The sequence below is a fragment of the Clupea harengus genome, chromosome 7 (assembly GCF_900700415.2).
Source record: "Clupea harengus chromosome 7, Ch_v2.0.2, whole genome shotgun sequence".
Taxonomy (NCBI): Eukaryota; Metazoa; Chordata; class Actinopteri; order Clupeiformes; family Clupeidae; genus Clupea; species Clupea harengus.
Window position 1 is genome coordinate 13317029 of NC_045158.1, and position 16514 is coordinate 13333542.

At 47.2% G+C, this 16514-nt stretch overlaps 1 protein-coding gene across 12 annotated transcripts in view; it reads right to left on the bottom strand.

The window, feature by feature from the left end:
- Positions 1–16514, bottom strand: part of LOC105901228 (tight junction protein ZO-2) — an 82547-nt gene that overhangs the window by 9959 nt on the left and 56074 nt on the right. For all 12 annotated transcript variants that reach the window (XM_031570584.2, XM_031570579.2, XM_031570572.2 and 9 more), the window contains 11 exons: positions 16395–16497; positions 15083–15713; positions 12982–13085; positions 12390–12543; positions 8279–8390; positions 7872–7999; positions 7596–7659; positions 5906–6056; positions 4201–4309; positions 1748–1967; positions 1057–1241 (listed from right to left, as the gene is read on the bottom strand). In XM_031570584.2, the coding sequence (XP_031426444.1) occupies positions 1057–1241; positions 1748–1967; positions 4201–4309; positions 5906–6056; positions 7596–7659; positions 7872–7999; positions 8279–8390; positions 12390–12543; positions 12982–13085; positions 15083–15713; positions 16395–16497 (1961 nt within the window). The remainder of the gene's footprint in view (positions 1–1056; positions 1242–1747; positions 1968–4200; positions 4310–5905; positions 6057–7595; positions 7660–7871; positions 8000–8278; positions 8391–12389; positions 12544–12981; positions 13086–15082; positions 15714–16394; positions 16498–16514) is intronic.

Consider the following 16514-nt stretch of genomic DNA (forward strand, 5'->3'; position numbering starts at 1 on the left):
GAGAGAGAGAGAGAGACATAGACAGAGTGAGTTTATAAAAAATGATAGGTGTTAAGGCAGCTCTAAGAATTTTTTTTTTTACTTGATACTGCCTCGGCCATAAAACCAATGTGTAATATCTCGTAAAAACTGTCCATTCGTGTCACTTAAACTGTCAGCTTAAACCACCAAACCGCCGTGAAATGCTGAGCGACTTGGAATTTCTTGATTCGTGTACAGCAGAGATTTGTACTGTATAGACTCTATACCATTATACACACACACCCACGCACGCACGCACGCACCCACACACACACACACCCACACACACACACACACACACACACACACACACACACACACACACACACACACACACACACACACACACACACACACAGAAAGAAGCATGACTGTGAGACAGAGACAGCCCACAGTGAGCAGTTAGCCGAGTGGCTTCTTTAATCAATACAGGCCATCGCCGAGCACGTTACACTGATGTGTTTGCTGTCTGAAACCGTCTTTTACGATAGCAAAGTGCTGCCCTGTTCACTTGCTGCCTCATTTCTCTTCACAGCTCCCGGACTAATTTTCTCTTTCTCTCGCTCCCCCATTCCCCCTCTCAGTCTCTTTTTTAGTTTCTTTTTTGTCTTCACGGTCCCGGCTCTCTGTATACCTCTTTGTCCTGGTTTTACTCTCTGCATCTGTCTGTCAATGTCTGTATTGTCTGTCTCTTAACATTAAGCTCCATCTCCTCTCCCTGAATGTGCTTGTGTGAGGAGAGGTTGTCACCATCTCTCCACATCTCCACTTAAAACTATGGAGTTTGATGGAGTTGTGAATTGGACCACTTGGAGCACAATTGATTCACTTTTTCTTCCCACTCTTTCTCAGTCAATTTAACTTCATAACCATAATAAAATTAAATAAAATTAAAATATTTCTTTAAAGCATTTAGGCTTCAGAATTAATAGTGGGCCTGCAGTGATTATACGCACGGAGAGGTATTTTAATATTAATATATGACATACATATTTAATGTTGTTTTTTATTTTATAACCCCTCTCTCTCTCTCACCCTCTCGCAGCACCACTCTCTCGTAGGCGGGGAAGCGTGTGCTAACGGGGGTGGAGCTCAGATCCTCGCGGCTCTTGCGCAGGTCCTTCTTCTTGGCCGCTCGCTGGCCACGCAGGCGCCAGAAGTCTGCCCGGTCGCTGCCCGCGGCACGGCACGAGTTCTGCACGCTGGCCATCTGATCGGCCCTGAGGAGTGGGTATGAAAGGGGGGGGGGTCGAGGGGGAGAGAGAGAAGTAGTTCATTGTTATTTGAATCACTGCTGTTATATTATCCTTTTGTACCTTGACCATACAGCATATGACAACACTGTATGTATGTGCGAATATGTCATGCAAAAAAAAAAAAAACACATTTAAGTGTTCAATACCTCTTTAATAGATGTATAGGAAGAGTGTGAAGCATCAAGCCCAGTTTTTAATATATGTACTTATCAAAGTAATGATTAATGCTATGTGCTTCATATGCTGTTTTATAGCACAACTCTAAACCTAATCCCACCCACAACCCCAAGTACATATATAAAAACACATTAGTTAATGAACTTATAAGTCCATAGTTCCTGAGTGTATTTAATATAAAATTTGCGAAAGCATTTTCTAGTGTGATATGCTAATGTTTTCCCCTTCAGACTCATCATCCTGTTGAGTAAAGACAAAGTATTTCAGAGAATTTGTGTTCACCCCCAGCCCACCTGCTCTTATTGGGAATGATGCCTTTCTCCAGCAGCTGGTGGTCTTTGCCCATGCGGACGGCCAGCCAGTTGCCCAGCTTGCCGTCGTACAGCGTGTCCACCACCTTGAAGATCTCGCCACGGCCGAAGGCCAAGCTCTGGGGCACCTCCTTCTCGTACTCAAAGTGGGTCCGGATGAAGAATGAGTCCCCGCGGCCAGACACCAGAACGTCGTCGTAAACTGGGGCATGACGCAGAGAGACGGCGAGATAAGAAGGAGATAAAGGGAGAGAGATACACACACTGAGTTCAGCTGTCCCTCGTTTCTCATCCTAGTTCACACCTATGACTTCAGTTCTATGGAGACAGATAACAGTATATCACCATATCTCTATGGAGACAACTACATGGGAGTTTGGCCTATATGTGGGTGGGAATGATAAGTGTGTTGGCTGCATTTGAAATTTCTCAAACTAATGAATGTCTCATGAAGGCATAAAGTAGTTGATATGAGTAAGTAAAGAAAAGCTTAAAGTAGTAGATATGAGCGATATGAGCGATTGGAAATGCTTCTCCGTCATGTTGTGGGTATGTTTAAAGAGTAAAACCAGCCCAATTTTCCCAAGCTAAAATCGCAAGCTATCCCCAGACGTGCTTCCTCCTCACGAATTGCTGAAGTCATGTCTGGTTCTCAACGACTATAGAGACAGCAGAAGAATGGAGGCACAACGTAAGCTTTTAAGTCTGCTTGAAAAGCCAGCAAACAAACTCATTGTGACAGAACATTCAGAACTTGACTGGGGTGACAACAGTGAGACTGACGGAGGGCTGACTGAGATGGATTTAGCTCGTCACCGCCTTGACGTCGGGAGTGTTAAAGCTGGCCTAGGCGATACGGGGAGCACGTGCAGTGGTGACAGAAGTGTCTGACGGGGGCCTATGTGGGTCAGCCGGTTCACACGCAGAACCACTTCACTAATCACTCGCCAGTCACATGAAACTGTTCCCCCCGGTGTCACGGATAAGACCCCCACAAGCAGGCCTGGAGCTACCAGGATGCAGCTTTAGTTCACAAAGAGAGAGCGGGATGGAGAGGGAGGGAGGGAGGGAGGGAAGCAAGCAAAGGGCAAGGCATACAGAGAGGAGAGGTGAAGATCAAGTGTGTGTTTGTGTATGTGAGCGAGATAAGGAGGCAGAGAAAGAGGAAGAGTGGGAGAGGGAGAGAAAGATCCGAAAGAGACAGAAGTAATGCAGAGAGAGAGAGGGTGGAATGAAAAAAGGGAGGGAGGACGGGCAGCGACAGAGGGATGGGGAGAGAAGAAGAGCGCACAAGAGAGAGAGAGAGAGAGAGAGAGAGAGAGAGAGAGAGAGAGAGAGAGAGAGCGTGTCTGACAGCAGAGGTCAGGCCAGCTTGTGCCTGTGTCCCAGTCTGGTTCCCTCCTGACGGGAGAGAGGGAGGGCTGGGGGGAGAGGGAGGAGAGGAGAGGAGAGGAGAGGAGAGGAGAGTGGAGGCCAGAGGATTTGGTGGGGTTCCAAATTCAATACCAGCTCACCCTCCACGACCCAGATGCTTACTTTACACAATCTGACTTGCTAATGGATCGCTCCTCCCACCCAATGCACACACACACACATGCACACACACACTCCTCACCAGTAGATGAGCCTGCTAGCACTCTCAAACACTGTTAAGTAGCACAGATGAGCACTCAGGCACACAAGCAGACAGACCAGACAGACTGCCATACAGTCACACACACACACACAGAAAAAGATTGACTAGTATAGATTCATGCATACACAAACTCAAAAACTAAATGTATACATGAATGCAAAAGTATAATCCACTAGATGTATGCATATGTGTCTATGAGAATGAGAGAGAGAGAGCGACAGAGAGGAGAGAGAGAGAGAGGAGAGAGAGAGGGAGAGAGAGACAGAGAGGAGAAAGAGAGAGAGAGAGAGGGAGAGAGAGAGAGAGACAGAGAGGAGAGAGAGTGTGCACTGTGCTACATGTATGTCATGCAGGCCTGACTAGACCAACTGGTCTCAGTGCCGATGGGCAACAAGCTGGTACTTCTGACAAACTATTCCGCAAAATCTGTGCCTGTTAGACCGCACATGTGTGTTATGTGTATGTGTGTGTGTGTGTGTGTGTGACAAGAGAGAGAGAGAGAGAGAGAGAGAGAGAGAGAGACAGAGTGTGTGTGTGTATGTGTGTGTATGTGTGTGTCACAGAGAGAGAGGGAGAGACAGAGTGTGTGTGTGTGTGTGTTTTTGAGTACATGTTCCAGGCCTGCAGGAGTTGCAGTGTGACAACATTGACATGCTCACTTGAGGAATGATTCACAGCCCCCAAACACATCCTACACTGACAGGACACTATACCCTTTACCAAAATCAACCTCCGCAAGCTCCTCTGAGCACAGTACAGTACTTCTGACTTTCCTCCCCTTCCTCTTCCTCGGTCTCACCATCAGACTTGTTCTGTGCCAGGATGGTCACGTTGTCTCCCTTAGGGATCTCCAGCAGGAACAGAACAGCCTCCTCGCGCACGATGCCTCGAAAGTCCACATTATTCACCTATGTAGGTGACAGGAAGTACACACACAAACAGACATATACAAACAATGTTAACATATACAAAATCATAAAAACACAGATATAGTACCTGTACATACATAACACATACATATATAGCTACACACATACAAAGAAATCAGAGCACAGACACAGATATGCACACACACAGATACACACAAATATGTATTCTCAACCATAAACACACACACACACACACACACACACACACACACACACACACACACACACACAGATATATATATATATAAAGCATAGTAAACATGCAGGCCAACTCCAAATACGTATTTACTCAGGCTGTCACACAGACAGAAACACACTCACACAGAAACTGGGGAAATTAGAACATGAGTGAGTGTGTACGGCCCAAAACGAGAGCGCTTGTGTTTCCAGCACTCGAGGCCCGCGGGCGGCCGAGGGAGATTCATGTTTCCGAGGGCGACGGGCCGTGACAGCGGCGCCGCAGGTGTGGCAGCGGCAGCGGCGTTAATTCAGTGACTACTCACCGCGCAGAATTAAAATGTCCTTTCCCCCTGACTAATGCAATAGATAATGGGCACGGTTAATAGAGGGGAGATTGCTGCACTCGCTCAGGGGGAGGGCGGGGTTGTGACCTTTGACTGGCGGCTCTCAGCAGGCCACGGTCCAATCATTAGCGCTCACTCACCCCCCCCCCATACATATAATATAGCCACTTCTGGCGAGGTCTGAGGTGAATCTGCCAGGCCAGTGCCAGATCAGCTCCCTCCCGAGTCAGCTGTGCGTTTGGGATGATGAGGCTCGCTGCTGGAACAGCTGGGTGGATACGCCAGCCACGGGCGTGTCCGGATGGCACCAGCCACACGGGGCAGACAGTCCCCCACCTCCCGCTGAGTAACGGGGGTTCACTGTCGCATCTTTAAATTTGATTTTAGGTCTAATCCCAGCGTGACAGAGATGAAGTGACTCAGCTTATTAACATCCTCTGGATCATAAGAGTTCATATTTTACCGGCTCTATTATGCTGGGCTCTGGGCAGAACTGTGGACGTAGTGGAGGACATGGAAAGGACTGTGGAAGTAGTGGAGGACATGCTTCTTTCTGTCTGACTTCACAGCACACTGGGGAATAGACTAAGTCAAGAGATATGGAACTAGGGACTATGAACGCTATGATACTATGAGAGCAAATGTCCACATTTTGTGGAACCCCACTATTGCACACTAGATTCAGGACTACAAGAAAAGAAAAAGGAAAAACACACTAGCTTTTGTTTCTTCCACCATGGACACAAACAGATGGTGAAAGTAAAACTGAAATAATGGTCTAGTGGGTGACAGGGTGTGACTTGTGGTTGTGGAAGCTTTCTAGGATGGAACTCTGGCGGTAGTGGTGGTGGAGGGTTGTGTTGGGCTGCCATACAGTCTCTCTCTCACACACACACACACACACACACACACACACACACACAAATACATATACAATACAATACATTGTATGTAATACAATACATACATTGTGAAAGTAAAACTGAAATAGTGGACCTAGTGACTGACTTGCAGCAGTGGTGGTGGAGGGCTGTGCCGGGCTGTACTGTACCTTCAGGATCTGGTCCCCGATGCGCAGGCCCTCCTCCTCAGCAGGGCTGCCGTCCTGCACGCCGGCGATGAAGATGCCCACATCGTTGCCTCCCGCCAGTCGCAGGCCCACGCTTTCCCCCTTCTGGAAGTTCACCATCACAGTGTTTGTCCTAAAGGTGAGCGAGGAGGATATGGTGTTAACCAACTAGAAGTCAGGTAGTAAGACTGAGTGTGTATGTCTGTAAAACTTAGACAGAGAGACACACACAAGAGAGAGAGAGAGAGAGGGGGGGGGGGGTGGGAGGGACAGGGAGAGGAAGATGAAGAGAGAGGAGAATCTCTACAATTCCTTTTTCCTGTGCATGCCTTATCTGAAAGCTTCCCTGTCCTCCCCTCCCTGTGACAGCACTGCCCAAGTTTCTGCCATATCTTCACTCCCCCATCTCTGCCCGGAGGTGCAAACCACAGCAGTCGAGAGCCGTGAAAAAAGAGCCAGTATTTTTATCCTGCATCATCACGTCAAACGTAACCCAATTCACGGGATCGCTCGCTCTGTAACACTATCTAACCTGCTCGCTTCGCTGCGGCTCAGACAGAACCATACACAGAACAGAATGCACGTTCACTGTGTGTGCGTGTTGATGCCTCTTTTGTTGACATCAATTACACTGGCGAATACAAAACCATGTAGTAGAGGAGGACAACAGGCTGACTGTGAGTTCGGAGGCTCATCTGGCGTGTGTGTGTGTTTTAGATTTGGTGTAGATGTCGCAGTGTGAGTTAACTCTGGCCATGGCACAGGTGTATGTGTGGTGAGTCAGCCCCACTCAGCAGAGCAGACATGCGCTGTCCAGCTGCAGCCCTGCACACACACACAGACACACACACAGACACAGACACAGACACAGACACACACAGACACACACACACACACACACACACACACACACACACACACACACACACACACACACACACACACACACACACACACACCACACACACACACACCACACCTGGCTTCAGAGCTGCTGCTCATTCTCTCCTCTCTCTCTCTCTCTCTCTTTCTCAGTGCAGGGGGTACTGCTGGTAGTCTCTCTTGTTCTGTCTTCTCCCCCTTCTCTGCCCTGGGGATGCCCGATACCTGGGCGCTGCCCTGAAATCCTCCGACATCCTCACATCCTCTAACCCTTATCCATTGCTTATGGTCACATAATACTCTAGCAGATTCATTTTTATTCTCCCAACCAGATGTAAACCTTGCCCTCACTTTGCCATAGCCCCCTTCTCTGTGAACGCCCTCACAGGCTGTAGCTCATGAATATGGACGAGGGGAGCAGCAGGGTGATTAAAAGGTTGACGGAGGGATATGTGTATATGAGCTGTGATTCTACCTCACCAACCACCCACACCCCCTGCCCCCTCCACCCCACACACACACACATCGCTTTATATACTCCCTCCCTATATAATCCTCACAGGTTTAGTTTGAGAAACCACCCCCCCACCCCACCCCCGAACCCACACACTCCCCCCACCCACCCACAGCACTGCACTGCACTACAAAGTAATGTAGTGATTCGATGCGACCCCAGTGTTCTGTGATGCTCTGATTTTCATTCACAAGTCCTTTGATGGAGGCGTGTCGTGAGAGTAGGACTCTCTAGGGGGCTTGGTAAAGAGGGGGGGGTCTGTGTGCGTTCACTCACCCATACATGGCCTCGTCCTCTGGGCTCGGCCGCAGCAGGATTTTAGGGGTCGTCTTCACAGCAGCTGTGAGAGAGAACAAGGGTTGATGTGAGTTAGCCACTGAATGCACTGATGCACGCAGCTAAGCCATTAGCTAATACTCACATCATCGACAGATATGATAAACACGTGGAAACAAATATGTGTGCTTGAGAGACTACCCCTGATTAAACAGGAAACAGGTGTTTTTTTCCCATGGTGCTTTTCAGGTGTTGTTTGTGGGCTGTGTGAGCTACCTGGTGGTTCTTCTATGGGGGGCTCTTCTTCTCTTTCTTCCTTGGGTGGCGGTGGGGGCAGGATCCCTGGAACTCTGAAGGGTGAGCCCATGGCGCCCATCTTTATCAGTCTGCTGGTGGTTTCCTCCCTGAAAAACATCAACATCACCACACGCGAGAGAGAGAGAGAGAGAAAAAGAAGTACAGATGATCATGCGTGAGCTTGCAGGGGCTGGAGGGATGTTATACAGTAGGTGGTTCTCATGTACAAAGAACTGGATGTAAACCACTCGTTCAATGAAGAACTGACTTACAGAACCCATGCTATTCATTGCTGTATCTTTTAAGTGCTCTCAGCTGAGAAGGCCAGAGAGAGAGAAAAAGAGCGCTTTGAGACATTTTTGTCCTGAGAGACCTGAAAGACATACCTGGTGTTTTCTCGCGCTATCTCATTGGAGGAGTGGGACGAGAGGTCAGACTGCCTCGACCTTTGGTCATCTTGCGGAGAGTAGGAGTGGTACGACTCGATTTCCGACAGGTCTGGGAGCAGAGACAGAGAGGACAGAACAAAGTCAGCGACCAATGATGAGCCTACAGATCGTTCTGTGTCACCCCGTAAGATGAAGCCCAGAAGGAAAACACCGCCCATCTTTGACGTCCCAAGAGCACCCGAGCTCAGCCCCAGTGTGTGCGGTGTTAACACAGAGTTAATTCGGTAGGATCTGCCCCGTTATAACACAGACACCACAGCAACAAGACGTAAGGGGGAGGGGGGGTTACATTGTTGGACGGCAGCTCCAAGTCTGCCTGTGCCCTGGCTCTGACAGGCGTTGTGACAATGAACATTCATTAGGTTAGGAATTTCAAAAAAGATTCTAAGCTTATTCTACTCTATAGTCCCTAGGGGAATACAGTAGTGGTGTTCGTTAGAAATTTATAAAGGCATCCATTAACTACACTGATCTTGTACTCCAGTCCCTTGCCACATGATATTTTTTTAATGTGTGTGTGTGTGTGTGTGTGTGTGTGTGTGTGACACATAGTTTTATGCCCAGGCAGTGAGGGGTTCAGACTAGGAGCTGTGGGGTTATAATGAGGCAGAACAGAGCAGAAGGAGGGGGGGGGGGGGGGGGGGGGGGGGGAGAGAATAAAAGCCTAAAGGGAGCAGAAAAGCCCTTCCCTTCAGCTGGTGGTGAGAAGAGACCCAGGTGAGATAAGAGAGTGAGACAGGGTGCTACTGTGAACTGTCCTGGCAAAACACCTTGCCACATGCTAAAAGCGGCACGCCGTGTGAAGTCTACCAGCACGTGTGTGACAGCAGAGCGAAAAGCAAGGCTAGCAGCAGTTGGTGCACTTTAAAATTGACATTGCAGCTGATGCTCATTGACAGGGTATGTGATTTATGGTTGATGAAACTTAATCATTCATAGCTACAGTGAACTCACAGCTGCAGTGACAGTGCAGTTTTTCCAGGACAGTTCATTAAACACAATTTTTGTTAATTGGTTCACAGGTAAACATATCAGAATGCGAGACCATTCCCAAGTCAGTGACAGCCCAGGAGGAAAGAGAGTCCACATTAACGAGAGACAAACAGACAGGGAGGAGGAGTGAGAGAATTACTGAGGCGGTTGGGGAGTTTACAGTAAAAGTTAGATCCGGTGTATTAAATTAAACTCCTTAGCTCTTCTCGGTGACGGGTGGAGCCAGACGACCAGCATGCCTTTTTCTGCAAATCTACAATAAACTCCAGTTACAGGAACATGACATACGGCAGATTCATGTAGACTGTATATGTTAATGTGTACATGAGGAGAAGAGTCGAGCTCTTATGGTGGCAACAACGAAGGGGTTAAATTCTGAGACACTAAGTGGCCATGAGTAAATATAGATGGGGAGCAACAACAACAACAACAATAACAGAGGGGGCAAAAAAGAACCGGTCTTTAGGGAGTGGCTGAGCACCCGTTTGAAGTTGCCAGATGCCACTTTAAGTGGTGGTGGCAGTGGAGGAGGAGGAGGGGAGCTGGATGGCAGCTGCTGAAGCCAAACCAAACCAAACTGAGGGATTTGACAGAGTACAGAGTACAGAGTACAGAGAGAGAGAGAGAGAGAGAGAGAGAGAGAGAGCAAGGGAGAGAGAGAGAGCAAGGGAGAGAGAAGATGAAATTACAGTGTGCCTGTAGTCTGTAGGCTGCTCCTAAATTCTGTCCCGGACACAACACAACAAATCATGTCCTCTGGGTGATGTGAATACTGACAACACACCCTCCCTATAGAGTAGAGGAAAAGAGAAAGAGAGAGAGTAAGTAGGGAGGAGAGAGAGAGAAAGAAATTGAGGAAAAGGGAGATAAATTGTGAAATTCTTTCCCTCTCTCTATCTTACACACACACACACACACACACACACACACACACACACCGGAGGTAAACACACACTTCCCTTTCCCAAACTACATCAAGAGCATCCCTCTGTAATAAGAGTCAGAGGAAGAGAGATGCAGGGCGGGGGAGCTCTGAGATACGCTCTGTTACAGATTATCACAGCATGACAATCTCATCTAGATCACCCGGGATTAGGAGGTCGAGGGGCAGACTGCCACATCAAACATTCCAGATGCACTTGCCAGATCTGTCCACATCCTGCATCAACGGCAAACAGAGACGGCGTTCTGCACAGCCGAACATCATCCTCTCCGTGCCTCTTCACCGTGCAGAGGTTGGCTATTGCATCCCACTCCCATTTCTGCAGCTTGGCACAATCCATTTACGCCAATGCGTGTTCATTTAGCGTGGCGTGCTGCCTCTCAAATTTACTGCACAAATGGAGTCCGCTCACTGGATAAACACTGGAGATGGCAGCACTAGTTGCCGTCACAATGAACAATGCCAGCACAGAGAAGTGGGCTGGCACTTACTGTCACCGCTCCAAGTCACACAACATATAAATGAAATATGGGACCAATTTGAATAGCTTTTCAACACAGCAAACATGGTAAACAGGCTGGGGAGGGGGGGTATGGGGGTAGGAGAGAGACACAGAATAGGGAAACACTAGTCTACTGGCACTCAAACGTCAGGACTTTAAAAGGGGTGAGGGTGGGGTGGTGGCAGAGAGGAACTAGTACAGGGTTTGCCTACACGTCAATAAGCCAATAAAGTAAAGTACAGCATGGTCTGTGTGGGTATAAATAAGAGTGGATGAGCCGCTGACACGAGCAGCAGTGTGCATTAAAACCATAGTGGATGAGTGGATGGAGCCTTAGAGCAAGACAAAAGCATCAACTGTACGCTACATCTTCACTGCTTTTTCTTTAGATAACGGCAGTATGGTACGTGGTACAATGCATTAGTATATAAGCGCAACGATTCACAGAGCTCTCCCACTTTAAACCAGGGATTTTCATTGAATTCTCTGCATTTGGAATTAAAAGATCAGTTCCCTTTTTGGATTGGCTAGAATTTACTTGCGAACAAGATAACACAAATATAAGACTTCATTTTTTCTGGGAGTGTAATTAAATTAATGTGATCAAGATGTAGATAAAACAACTGGTTTATTAAATTGGTACATAATAGCACATACTACCATGAAATACCATCCAAATAATATAAAGTATAAGATACTATATTCATCTAACTCTTCAAACTAGTTTACTCCATTGGTATTATTCACCAATCATTAAAGAAATCACACGATACAGAAAGAAGTGCATTACATTTTTTGTTTATTTAGTGAGAGGAGTATTTAATAATTAAACCTTAGGAAAATAGAGGTGCAAAATGTGAAAGCTTTACAACTGTTGTGGCACTGTCATCTTTTTAATAAAGATTATGTGGCAACCAAACTTTGTGTTGCGTCTCTGCAGTCCTTCAGCTAAAAGTATGACATATTATCTGTAAAAAAGAACACAGAAATAGGATTTCTCGTAGGTACGAATGTATTGCTCTCCCATATTACAGTTATGTGACAAGTACTGTCCTATTATTCCATGTAAGTATATTAGCTAACAGAGAGATATTATCTTAATTTAATCAGCCACTGTTTGTGTGCTGATGTTAAATGTTGTAACATGAGCCTCAGGTGTTTTAAAGGAGTTGGAATAATGCCATTGGACCGAGGTTATGACATAATTGAATGACACCATTTTCAGACTTGATGCATCACCATTCCAGCCACAAAAGAAACAACATTGCATGTGACTGAGAGCAATTAGTTCCAAAGCCTAAGCAAATAACACAAATATGCACACTCTGTTTGTTAATGTCATCGATCCCAGCCAATTGGAGTTCATATTGGCTCCTAATTAGCAAGTCTCATGCTTGAACACAAACATCCAGGGGAGTGGGGAGCCTGCTTCAGTGGCTCTGAGGTGATGGCCTGGTGGCTGTGGTCCTGACACTGAAGCAGCCCAGAGTTAAGGCACAGGTGGGTGGGGAGGAAGCTTGGCCGGTGGCTGGGTGGGTGGGTGGGTGGGTGGATGGATGGAGGAATGGTGGTGGAGTGGGGGGAGAGAGGGTCCCATCAGTCGTACTCACCATCCGGCTCAGAGTCGCTGTCCACCAGCGCTGGCATGCGGATGAGGATCTGATTGCGGTCCCGCTGCACCACCAGCTCCAGCTTGCCGCGGGACTTCTCGATCAGTTTCCCTGCGTCGTTCAGCGACAAGTTCTCTGTGACTGTTCCATTAATCTGCAGACAGGAGGGGCGAGGAGCGAGACAGAAGGACAGACATATTAGGACAGCTGGAGGAGCCAGGGTCCATTGACTATGCAGGCTAGGTTCGATTTAAATGATACTTTGTTTTGCAAAAATATCGACGGTGATGGGAGAGTTTTCAGTTTTTAGTAGTCAAACACCTCCTAATGTTTTGCGAATTTCTGTCAGTCTCAAGTCAATGGAACTCACAACATTCAAATGATTCAGTAAAAACAAGCTTATGACAGCGAAACTCATATATACTGTGATTTATCACTGACTGTACTCTCCGGCTCAGGTGCTCAGTGGACTAGCGGAAGAAAACTATCCATATTGAATATTGAACATTTTCAATCACATGTCAAATCAAAATCTGGAGCATTCATATGCGAGTCACAGATTGTTTATTATGACCAGGCCAAAGAGCGCCACCTTGAGGATGATGTCTCCCTCCTGTAAGTTGCCGTCTCGCGAGGCCAGTCCGGTGCTGGTCATCTCCTTGATGAAGATCTGGCTGCCCAGGCGGAGGCCATACTCTGTGCCGAAGAGAGGTAAAGAGAAAGAGAGAGAGAGATAGAGCCGTAAAAAGAGATAGAGAGGTAGAGAGAGAGAGAGAGAGAGAGAGAGAGAGAGAGAGAGAAAGAGAGAAGAGACCACAGGAGGCGGGTGAGTTAACAGGGGCAAGCCGCTCTCCCCTACCAGACTGCCCTTGACCCAAAGCTAACTCTTTACCCGCCCCAGGCCATAGCATTTTAGGACAATGTTCCACCAACTATTGACCCGGCTGTGCCAATCAATCGACTAACCAGCAAAACATTTTTTTTAGTGAGGGGGTTACAAATATCTGAATGGATCTGTGCTATTGGCACATGAGTAGTCTACTTCAATTGAATGTTCAATGCTGACACAAACAACAGTCAGGAAGCATAATTCACCTCTCCAGAGAAAATGTACTTGGCGTGTACTATATGTCCTGACATCTGGTTCCTTACCTCTACCCCTTAATTTAATGTGTGTGGGTAACTGAACACTTTGATCCCAATGCGATTATGACAATGTCTGCCAGGAGATACCGGTTGTGACCAGATCATAAGATGGGGCTCAACACTGCGCAACGTCTTGGCTCAAGCCACCAAAAACAAATCAGATTAAGAAACCATCATGTGCATATGATCAGAAATACCATAGGGATGAGAGAGGTGAAAAGGACGTAGGGGGGTGAATAAACCTAGGGGTCGAAAAAAACCTGATTGACTTTTCTGAGCCACATCGTTAAATGTTAAACTCAAATGACCAGTGACCACTTACAGCAGTTTGGCCTGGACAAGGTCAGAGCCAGCACCTCTCCAGAGCGAGCAGCTATATGTGCAAGTAAGAGTACAACCTCCTCCAGTATCCTAACCACCATTTACAACCCCAGAAACACTTCAACATGTACATCGCAAGGCTTACATGAAATCCTTTATACCAATCATTTGTTGCCCAAAATATCAGGGCAATGCATGAGTTTCAAGAATGGCCTCTTGGGCTTGTTTTTGTTTTTTTCAAATGAACAGGTTAACTTTACTCACCTAGATTTGCATTTCCTGAAGGAAATGAGAGAGAGATAGAAAGGGGGGAGCCTTAGCCAATACTCCAAGCACTTTACTTTACTTAATGGGATTAATGAAATATAAATATATTGTAGATTGACGGACAGACTTATTGATAGATTGATTGACAGCCTCGGACTACGAAAAACAACCAAGCAGGCTACATAAGATAAAAAGTATATGCAAATAGGCAAATGCATTAATATATTAGATTAAACACAATATGAGCCGGCATTTTATTAAAGTGAGTGAGCCAGCATAGGCCGTCTTTGATAAAGATAAATATAGGGAGAGAGAAATTAAAATATACCGATTAATAGAGAATGAGTGAGTGGGTGAAAGAAAATAAAAATAAAGAAACTAAAGCAATGGGGAAGTTATACAATAAAGATAAAAATAAAGAAATAGATAGATTTTTAATAGTATAGAAAAATTAAAACCCATTGCCTGTCCTTTACAAGATCTAGGTGATCTACATTAAATGGTTCAAGCTGGGTTGTTTGCAGAAACACGATTCGAGGAAAAAAAAGCCTATGAAGAACAGAATAGTGCTTCGCTTTGCAAGCAGTAATATTACCCAATAATCCACAAGAGAGCCACAGTGGGAGGGTGTGAGGAAAGCTTTTCCATAACATGTCATTAGAAACAAGATTAGACCCGTTCAACACCCAGACACAAACTGTGTGGTCCCGTGTCTTCAGGGCTTTATTTGGCACTTTTTAACAAAGACGACGTGCTCTCTTCGAAGCCACATGGACCCTTTCCCACATGAAGAAGGCAACATGAGTTTAAAAAAAAGCAGCTGAAAGCAGCTGAGAGAGAGAACACTTTCTACAAAGACTCCCACATTAGGCCACCTGGCTTCTTCTGTGCCTGAAGAGCCCTGTTGTGCAGTAGTTTACACTTTTTCTTTTATTCTAAAAGTGTGGTTCTGTGCTCACCTTCGTCGGCCCGGTTCTTGACCAGCATCACGTTGACGGGCTTCTCCAAAGGGTCCAAGTGGTTCCGGTGGCTGGGCGAGGGCGAGGGCGAGTGCTCTTGCAGCCGGTCCCTGCTTTGGCTGCGCGTTATCTTCTCCTCCCGCGGCTCGGACCGCCGGGTCTCATAGCCCTGCCCTCCTCCGCCGCCCCCAGGGCTACCGCTGCCCCGGCCCCGGCTGCGCTCCCGCTGGTAGCGCGGCTCCGGGCTGTTACCTCTCTCCAGAGCCCGGCCTCGGCTGGCGTCCCGCCGGTTGCCCCGGTCGATGGGGCTCGGCGACCTTTCTGCGCTGCGTCCCCGGCTGGTCTCGCGCCGATAGCTGCGATCGTAGTCAGGCTCCAGATAGCCGCCGCCGCCGCCACCACCACCACCCCGGCCCTTCTCAGGGCTGTGGTCGCGTTCGCGGGTGTAGCCCAGGCCACCGTTGTTGTTGTTGCCCCGCTGCTGCCAGCCGGGGTCATTGTCACCAGCGCTGTGGATGCTCCGCCCGTCGTCAGCGTAGTAGCCAGAGCTGTTGTAGATGCGGCTGTCCTGACTGGGGGATGGGGGGCGCTTGAAGGCGTGGACAGCAACTTTGCGGGGTCTCTTCACCGTCTGAGGATGAGGAAGAAAGAGCAAGAGAGAGAGAGAGAGGAGAAAAATAGAGAGGAGAAAGAGACAGGTGGATTAAAGCTAGCCCCTGATCTGCTGTCATGGTTCAGTGGGGTAACCTTCACATAACATTACACGGTGCACAGATTAAAAGCCCGGGGGCATCTTTTAATCTCTCCAGGCCTGACCTGCGGCGGGAGCAGGAGGCACGACTGCATGCTTGATCTCTACAGCATATGGGGAGACAGCCTATACCAAATGGATATCGTCTGACAATTGTAATTACTGTTGAACATGAAGTAGCTGGGGTAATATGAACACTTATGCAAACTACCTTTGAGATGAACAAAGATATACCATGTGACCCCATGTGATGAACAACATTGAAAAGGAAGATTTGCTTGCATGATACCATTACTATGAAGTTGCCTAAAAGATTGTAGGCATTTAACACTGCAATGTTTTCAATTACAAAAGATTCCATGAATTCTCAATGTCGACAGAAGGTATAAACCACTACAACCCAAAATAATGTAATCATGTGTATACATTTAATTAACCATTATCTTTTTTAAATGGCCTAAACACATTCTTCTGCATTAATTATAACAACATGTTTGAGACAGACTGTCAAAACAGCACAAGAGTCTCCCTCCCTTCTGGCCAAACAAGAACAATACTCACAATCTTGGCCACTTTCCCACATTTTCTGAGTTGCTGCACAGCAAAGGAATGAGGCACGTTATCCATGGGGATGGCATTGACCTGAACAACCCGGTCGTTCTCGCTGTCAACAACAAAAGA